Source organism: Macrotis lagotis, chromosome 2 (assembly GCF_037893015.1).
Source record: "Macrotis lagotis isolate mMagLag1 chromosome 2, bilby.v1.9.chrom.fasta, whole genome shotgun sequence".
In the NCBI taxonomy this organism is placed as follows: domain Eukaryota; kingdom Metazoa; phylum Chordata; class Mammalia; order Peramelemorphia; family Peramelidae; genus Macrotis; species Macrotis lagotis.
The window spans coordinates 266,643,503-266,653,122 of record NC_133659.1 but is presented as its reverse complement, the minus strand read 5'-3'; the positions used below and the strand labels follow the sequence as shown (position 1 = coordinate 266,653,122).

The 9,620-nt window shown below is 33.9% G+C and overlaps 1 protein-coding gene across 1 annotated transcript in view; it reads left to right on the top strand.

Moving 5' to 3' along the window:
- The window catches only part of PTPRR (protein tyrosine phosphatase receptor type R), a 311,109-nt gene that overhangs the window by 133,518 nt on the left and 167,971 nt on the right, over positions 1 to 9,620 (top strand). The window contains exon 3 of the mRNA XM_074226146.1: positions 2,874 to 3,029. Coding sequence (XP_074082247.1) covers positions 2,874 to 3,029 — 156 coding nt within the window. The remainder of the gene's footprint in view (positions 1 to 2,873; positions 3,030 to 9,620) is intronic.

The following is a 9,620-nucleotide window of genomic DNA, read 5'->3' as shown; positions in this document are numbered from 1 at the left end:
TATTTTAATAGATGTAACCACAGAAAATGCTTATAATCTTCAAGTTTGTTAGGAAAAGAAACTTTCAAGATATTAGGGGAAAAGAAGGAGAGAAGAAGGAAGGGGAGGAGAGGAGGAGAAGAGGAAGAGGAGAGAGAGGGGGAGAGGGAAAAGAGAAGAAAAGAAAGAAGAGGAAGAACTAAAATTTTTATGATGCTTTACAAATATTATTACATTTTATCATCAATAATTCTTGGAGATGGAGATCATTTTTTATTCCCATTTTACAAATAAGAAAACTGAGATTGGCAGAGATTAAGTAGCATGAACAGCTAGTATACAAGACTGGATTTGTACTAAAATCTTTCTGACTGTAGTTCAAGGGCTTCATCCAATCAATATACCATCTATCCAGGTATCCAATCTACAACCTATAAGAGGAGACAAAAATCATGTGGACACAAGATGAGGTGCCTATTGTCCCTGTAGTCTTGTTGACTCCTAGAGATGTTTGGAAGATGCTTTTAGTGAACCTAGAGAGGATGAGGTTACAGCTCAAAATTTTTATTTAACTACAGAAAAAACAGTTATTTTATGTAATGGTACAATATTCAATATAACATTAATTATAACAAAATAATAGCAGGATTGCAATTTGTAGCATTTTAATCTGAACTCTATCAAAAACAGATGAGAATTTACCATGACAGCCTTCAATAGCTGAGAACTCACTGTCACCTATGGCAATTCATGCTATGGGATGTCCCAAAAGTCCTATTGCAGTTTTAAGCTGTTGAATTTTTAAACTGCACTAAAATTTGTGGGACATTCCATTTTTTTGGAAAAAGAAAATTCCTTCCTATACTGAGCCAAAATATCATTGCAAAGTTGGAAAGTCATTATTTACATTATTTTCTTATAATCAAACTGGGGCAGTTAAATAGCATATTAAATAAAGTATAGGACCTGGAGTTAGGAAGACTCATCCCCCTGAGTTCAAATTGACTTCAGGCACTTACTAGCTGTCTGACCCTGGGCAAGTCACTTAACCCAATTGCCTCAATTCTATAAAATGAATTGGAGAAAGAAATGCCAAACCATTGCAGTATCTTTGCCAATAATACCCCAAAAGTGGTCACAAACAGTTACATGGGAATGAAATGACTAAACAGTAATTACCACTTTGAGAGATAGGTGCTACTGTTTATCTCTGTTCTATAGATAAGGAAAGAAAAATTGAGAAAGAATAAATACCTTCTCATAGAAGGCTTTTGGCAATATAACCTGCTGCTGGGCTTGGTGGCACAATTTTGTAATCCCTACTATTAGGAGAAGAGGACACTAGTGGATTTTAGGAGTTCTGAGACAGAGTAGGGCTAGTTAAGCAGATAATCTTACTAGGACCAGCATATATATGGGAAATTTTCAGGAAAGATGGGCCACCAAGCTGCCTAAGCAGGAAAAAAGAGATCCAAGTTAGAAAAATAGAAAATAGTAAAGCTTCGATATTAAATATTAAGCCCATCAATTGAGGAATGGCTGAACTAGTTGTGGTACATAAAATTTTGATGGTATACTTACTATATGAAATAGAAAGAATGTTGTATATAGTAACAGCAATATTATTTTTAAAATAACTTAGAAAATAAGTCATTTTGACTGGTACAAATACCAATTAACCATATGGGACATGTTAAGAAAGAGTCTCTCTGAATCCAAAGAAAGAACTAATAAATGGATGCATAGAATTTTATATCTATATCTATCTATATGTGTGTGTGTCTGTATGTGTGTCTGTGTGTATAGAGATATGTGCATGTAAATAGAGAGATGGATAGAAAGATAGATAGATAAAAGGATAGATACTAAATATATCTATTTGTGTCTAAGGAAAGCCACAAGTAGGGATAGAAGAGGGGGAAAAAAGGGAGGGGGGAATTTACATGATAACTATATTATATATTTAAAAAGAATAGCTATTTGAAAATAACAGACTTGCCATTTCATGTCTGATCATCTTTTTTATTATACTGTTATGGAAATTCTTTCTTTATTTCATAAATTTAAAAATTAATGAATTCATTAAAATTATATATGTGTATATGTGTATATATATATATATATATATATATATACATATATATACACACACATACATACTCTCTCTCTCTCTCTCTCTCTCTCTCTCTCTCTCTCTCTCTCTCATTGGGATTGAGTCCACAAGTGGACTCTGCATTCTCAGTTTGGATGAGATAAAGACAAATAATCTAAATTATAAAATCACACAATATAGATAAGTATATATATATATATGTATATATATATATATATCACAACTATTTAAAAGGCAGATGAATAAATACATTGATAGATAAATTTCATATATACATATATATGTATACATATGCATATATATATGTACAGAGAAGTTAGAATAATACCTCCAAACTTGCTCATTCTCTCTCTCTCTCTCTCTCTCTCTCTCTCTCTTTAAATATATATATATGTATGTTGTATAATATGTATGCATATTATCTATGTGACTGACATCACACATGTTTTTCCAGAAAACAAATGTTTAGAATTTATCTTCAACACAGCAAAATCTCATATACTCAAAAATTCTAATTGTCAGTTGCAAATAAGCAATTCTGAAAAGTGTAAAAATTGCTTGCTGTGCTGTCACTAGATTGTGGGAGGTCAATTTAAGGGATAAATCTTTTTAAAAAATTATAAAATCAGGCCAAAGAATTACATATATTATTTTTGGTCACATTAATTTCTAAAAATTAAATGAATTTTATGATTCTATGTGTCTTTTAATATTTATTAGAGAAACATCCAAATTTTACTTGTTCTTGCAATATCTAAACATGTTGCTCTTTTTTGCTTAGGAGAAGAAGAACAGCATTGAGCTATTTGTTTCTCCAGTAAACAGGAAAACTGGAATTTCAGATGCTCTGCCATCCGAAGAAGTGCTACAATCGCTTGATATCAATGTTTTACATCAAAGCCTATCTCAGTTTGGAATTATAGAAGTCTCCCCTGAGGTAGGTTTTCATATAGAAGAATGACTACAATCTGTATATACCGCAAAATTGGTAACTATACTAGGAAGGAGTTGACTTTTACCTACCAAAAATTAAAAAGAAATGTACTGTATTTTCCTACAGAAGCATTACTTGAAATGAAAATGAAAATGAAAAAATATAATTAATCAGATTCTTTTTCAATATTCTTTGAAGGTTAAACACTTCTTCATGTCCAATAACTCTCTTTTCCACCCTTTCATTCACTCCTAGAATAAGGAATGAATTTTGCCCACTCCTAAGCAAAATTTTCTCACAGTTCCAGGCTGCCTGGGTGGCTAGGTGGTGCAGTGGATAAAGCACAGGCCCTGGAGTCAGGAGTACCTGGGTTCAAATCTTATCTCACACACTTGATAATTACCTAGCTGTGTGGCCTTGGGGAAGCCACTTAACCCCATTTGCCTTGCAAAAACCTAAAAAAAACAAACAAACAAAAAAAAACAATTCCAAGCTGCCTCCAGATTGTTACTTCTATCCCCAAATTTGCATGTCAGGTTCTGACCTTCCAGATTCTCCAATATTATACATACAGATTCTACAACTTACTTTAATTGCATTGTTGACTCATTGGTAATCAACATTTAAAATTTGTAATTAAACATGAAACATACCTTCTCTACTTCTCTACCATCTTTATAACATTAAAAATTCACAAATTTGTGGTTGCAGTTTTCTTTTTTGCTTTATTCACTAGACCCAAACCACTGGTAAATTCTTTTAGTATAGTCTTTGAAATATCTCTCCATTTTTCCCCATTACCATAGTCACTAATAATTCATTGGAACATTAACCACTAGCTTCCTTATCACCTCTTTGCTTCCAACCTCTCATCATTCTATCCTGTATAGATCAATTTGAATATTCCAATGAATTCTCTTCTTTCTGGTCTTCTTTAGCCTCACTCTTCTCAACATATTCTTCAATCCAGTGACCCTGGCCTCATTGTTCCTAACACACAATTTCCCATTTTCACTAGTCATTCTTCAGGTCTGGAACTCTCCTCACCTTCATCTCTACTTCCTTCCTTCTTTGGTTTTCTTCAATTCTTTTTATTTTAAATTTTATTTATTTAAGGCAATGGGGTTAAGAGTGACTTGCCCAAGGTCAATTATTAAGCTAGGCAATTATTAAGCATATGAGGTCGGATTTGAACTCCTCTTGACTCCAGGGTCAGTTCTCTATCTACTGCACCACCTAGCTGCCCCCTGGTTTCCTTAAATTCTCAATGAAAGTCACCTTCTGTAAGAAGTCTTTCCTGACTTTTCTTAATTATAGTGCTGTTGCTTTGAAAATTTTCCCAATTTTTCATGTATATCTCTTGCTTACATATGATTGTTTGCATGCTATCTTCTCCATTAAACTGTGAGTTCTTTGAGAATGAGGACTGTTTTTTTTTGTTTTGTTCTGTTCTGTCTCTAGTATCTGGCACAAAGTAAATGCATAATAATGATGCGGCTTAACTTCTATTTCAGACTCTCTCTCTCTCTCTCTCTCTCTCTCTCTCTCTACATATATATATATATATATATATATATATATATATATATATATATGTGGAAGTATCTTTGATCTTATCAATTCATAAATTCCAAAAGCTCATTCATTCCTGCCCACTGTTGCCATGTTTTCCATGGTTTCCCATACATTTGTCAAAGAGAGGTTACTCTAATATGGGAGAAGCTTTCCTAGCTTCCTCATGATAATGAAAAAAAAAATAGAGGAATCCAAATGTCCAGCTATCATCCCACAATCTTGATCCATAAGCAACTCATCTTTCCTGCTTTCATATAATTCCTTGATCATATTTTTTATTCCTGTTCTTTGCAGTTCTTGATTGTTAATGCATTGCATCTACTCATACTCATCATGTACTTTTCCATTGTCCTTTCTGTGATATTCATTTTTAATTCCTTGGAGACTGTTTCAAAATTCTACCAATTCTGAGGGAATGTTGGTATCAAAAAGATAGGCATTTGCTTTTATGAGAATCTTAGGGTCATTAAAAGAATTTTGCAATTTCCCAAATACAATACAACCTGTTCTCCATTTCGACTAACCTTATTTTCTATCTGCATTTTCTGCCCCAGATATGTTTTGATAGACAAGATCCACAGATCCATGGAAGCAAAGAGGTGATAAGGAAGCTAGTGGTTAATGTTCCAATGAATTATTAGTGACTATGGTAATGTGAAAAAATGGAGAGATATTTCAAAGACTATACTAAAAGAATTTTCCAGTGGTTTGGGTCTAGTGAATAAAGCAAAAAAGAAAATTGCAACCTCAAATTTGTGAATTTTTAATATTATAATACATATTGTAATCTAGGCAATGACTATTAATAATCTCTTTGGTCTTTCCTATGTGGATAGTTAGATCAAATTTCTTTGAGTGACTATAGATTCTTGAAAGAAGTCAGGAAAATTAAGAAGTGAAATCATTCTAGAAGCATTTTTAATTATCTACTTTGTGCCAGCACTGTACTAACCATTAGGTATACAAAACAGACAAGAGGTAGTCTGTCATCTCAAGGAGTTCATGGTCTAATAGAGAAGACAACATATAAACAATAATATTTACCAACCCCTAAACCCCAAGCAAGATATAGAGAGAATCTGAAATAATCTCAAAGAGAAAATGCTGAGGAAGATTAGGAAAGACTTCTGGAAGAGGAGACTTGAAAGAAGTCCAGAAAGCTGGTTGTCAGAGATGGGAGGGAGAAGGTTCCAGGTATGACAGACAGATAGTAAAAACCCCTAGAACAATACAGTATCAACACTGGATTGCAGTGAATGGAATTGAAGGTGTAAGAAAGAAGTCTAGTGAGTTAGGAAGTCACAGATTATGAAGGGCTTTAAAAGTCAAAAAGAGGATTTTATATTTGATTCTAGAGGTGGGAGGTATTGAAATTTATTGAATAGGAGGGTGACATGTCAGACCTGTAGTTAAGGAAAGTGAGAGAGTAGAGGATTTCAGGGATAAGGGATAGCCAGTGCCAGATGGGAAATGGGGTGACAGGAGCTGTATTATGTTCACAAAGAGGCAACGAAAGTGAGTTAGAAGGCTAAAAAGTTTGCAAAAGGCCAGAATATAAAAAGCTTTAAATGCCAAAAAGAGGAGAAAATATTTGATCCTAGAGATAGTAGGGAGCATGGGGATGACATGGTCAGAATCTGCGCTTTAAAAATCACTTTGCTGTCTGATCTTGGGCAAGTCACTTAATCCCATTGCCTTGCAAAAAAAAATTACCTTGGCGGCTGACTGGAAGATGAATTAAAGCCAGGGAGGCCAATTAAAAGGCCATTGAAATAATTCAGGTGCAAAGTGATTAAGCTCTGGACTAATGAGACATATTATGAAGTAAGAAATAGCAAGATTTAGTAATGGAAGAGTCAAGGATAACATTGAGTTTGCAAGTCTGGGTGAGTGGGAGGATGGCACCCTCAACCATATTAGAAAACTTCATATACAGAAAAGGTGTTCTGTCATCCTTGGAACATCCAATTCAAGTCCTCTAAGAGGAAGGTGGAAATGTATGGCAAAAACTAAAGCTAAACTAAACTCTCTCTCCCATTATATGAAGGAAATAATTTTCTGAATACTATTTGGGGAAGAAAAGAAAAGCATCCCCAGAAAATAATTTTTGTTTAGTTCCTCTCTAATATAGCATAATAATCAGAATTTCTTAGACATTTCTTGGTTTTGTACATTTCTTATGATTCATTTCACACTGTAGATACTCAAACATTATTATAGTTTTATATTTAGTCTGTAGATATGACATTATTATTTAATGATGACATTAAAATGTAATTTCATTGTAAGTGATATTTCTGTAGATTACAATTTTGTTTAATGATTAGCTATTTAGTGATAAGCACAGGGATGTCTGATTTAATTGCTTTAGGGAATTCCCAAATGATGACAATCTTTCTACCAATGTAGGTGACCATTTCCTTCCAAGTACAATGACTTGTCCAAGTGCATATAACAAGTATGTGTCAGAAGTACAACTTGAACCCAAATCTGCCAGTTCTTTATGTACTATATCACATTGCCTTTTGTCAGAAGGCTAATTATACCTCTAAGAAACATATCATACTTTAATTTTGACTACCATCATCCATGAGAAACTGTAAATCTCTTTGCAAATTTATGATCACAGGAGCTTAGATATAGACTAGGAAGGTCTCAGAGACGATTCAGTCCAAATCTCATTTTATGGATGAAGAAACTTGAGATCCAAGGAAGGTTAAATGACTTGTCCAAGTAAGGTAGTAATCCTGGAAGGCTAGTGTTGATTTAACTCCATACAACTAAGAAATTAAATAAATTCCCATTGTATTAGACCATCTGAAATGTAAATAAATGCCAATAACCTTGTACTTTAAAGCAGGAAGTCAACTTTTCCTAATATTTTCTGTGCCGACAACCTTAATAACTCTCCCTGGAGAAACAAATAGTAATCTTGACAAAAGAAGCATAAACAAAACCATAATCCATGAATTTTGATTGTCCTTTCAAACTGAGTTCATTGACTTGAATTCTTTTTCAAAGATTTCCAGTCTATATGGCATAGCTATTCCATGAAGATTTAATTGCAACTAAGAGTATATGTATTTATATATGATGACATGATATTCAGAGGACAGAGTAAGATAAAATATCTGGGAGAACTATGCTACTGGATATAAACATCCATCTATTAGCTGTTAGTTAACTATGCCAATGAAATTTACCTAATAATTTTTATATCATAATATAATATATAATACATATATATAATATATAAATACAAAATTCTAAATCAATCGATCAATTAATATTTATTAAGTGCCTAATCTGTTCTAAGCACTGCCCTCAAGAAGTTAATACTATAATTGATAATAGTAAGTTTATAAGGCAAGGGAATCATCATACTTCAAGCGTCAACTTAATTGTGTCTAAGGTACTATCTGGATCAGGGCAGAAAAAAATATAATTAGCCTATTTCACTGCTAACCAATAAGGTATTTAGGTGGTCAAGACGTGTACTTGCAAGGGAATTTTAAGGGTCAATTGATAAAATTTTAGTGTGAGCATTTATACCTCTGACATCAGCAAAAATTACAAATCAGGACTTGTTTTATTATTTTGTTGATGTCTAGACTTAGGAAAGGAATGGGGAAAATGTTAATAATATAAATGTAAAAGAATGTTGTGTATACAAACTCCACCCCCCACCCAGAATCTTGTTGTTAAATATTTACTAGTACACTCCTACATATTCTAATCTTATCTAAATATAAGCCTTCATACTTCAGGATGCATAAGATAGCATAATAGTCTACCCATTGATAGTCCTTAATTAAGTGCCCATTAAAGAATATATGGGTATGTGTATATTTATTTGTATGAACTAAGCACTGTGCTAGATACCAGAGATATGAAGATTAAAATTGAAATAGTGAATGCCCTCAAAAAGCTTATATTCTGTTCACAGGGATCTGAGCCAAACAAATATTTTAATATCGTATCTACCTTGTAGAACTCATGTAGACAAAAGGTGAACTCAGAATCACTGAAAAAAATACATAAGATTAAGGCAGTAAATTGACTCTGCTAAAACTGATAGAATCTAAGGTTGAATTAGAAAAGATTTTAGAAACCATTTAGTCCAAGTCCAACCCCTTTATTTTACAGAGAAGGAAACTGAGTCTCAGAGAGGTTAAATTGACTTTCCCAAGGTAAGTAACATAGCTGGGATCTGAATTCAGGATCTCTGACTACAAACCTAGTCCTCTTTATATATTGTATAACCATTAATAACCTGAAAGTACATGGAAAGAATGATTCAAAAAATTAAAAACAGGATGTTGCCATTAACTCTGTTGTTTACTATCGTTTCTCTGTTGGGTCTCTTGAACTTCTGTACAAATATAATAATTCAATTGCAGTTTGATAAGTTAGAAGGAAATTAATGACTAAGGAAATATAATGACTCAGATCAAACAGTCCAAAATACCCAGAAGAAAGACTGGGGATTTTTTCATCTGAGGCAAAAAACAACTGGAAGGAGGAGAGGGGAAATTGAAGGCAGTCTGGGGAAGTGCGGGAAGGTAGCAGTGCAAAGGGCAATTCAACCAGGCAGAGGGAATACCTACCTTACTCTTTAACCCAGATCCCTCACTGGCTCTGAGCCCTGCCTCCCCCTCCACTTCCAATGAAATATGAGCCAAAACAGAATCTTCTGTGGGTCGAGGACGGTGTGGACTATCTCCTTCCCTTCCTCCTTGTCTTTTTCTGAACCACTGCTCTCTTTGCCCCCTCCTAGGATACTCCTTGATCCATAGGCTCTTGTCAAGTGGAAAACCATGATTGGCATTGGGATTATTGTGTCCAGAGTACCCCAAAAGAAAACAAAACAGTAACATACTATCAACCTTGGAAGGAAGCTTGCCTTGCTTCCTGATGTAGATACCTCAGGCAAAGCCCCAGCTGCCCTGACCTAGTTAAGGTTCGGAGAACATCTGTCTCTTTCACTACGGGGAAAATTAATTGAATATTCTGCCATCA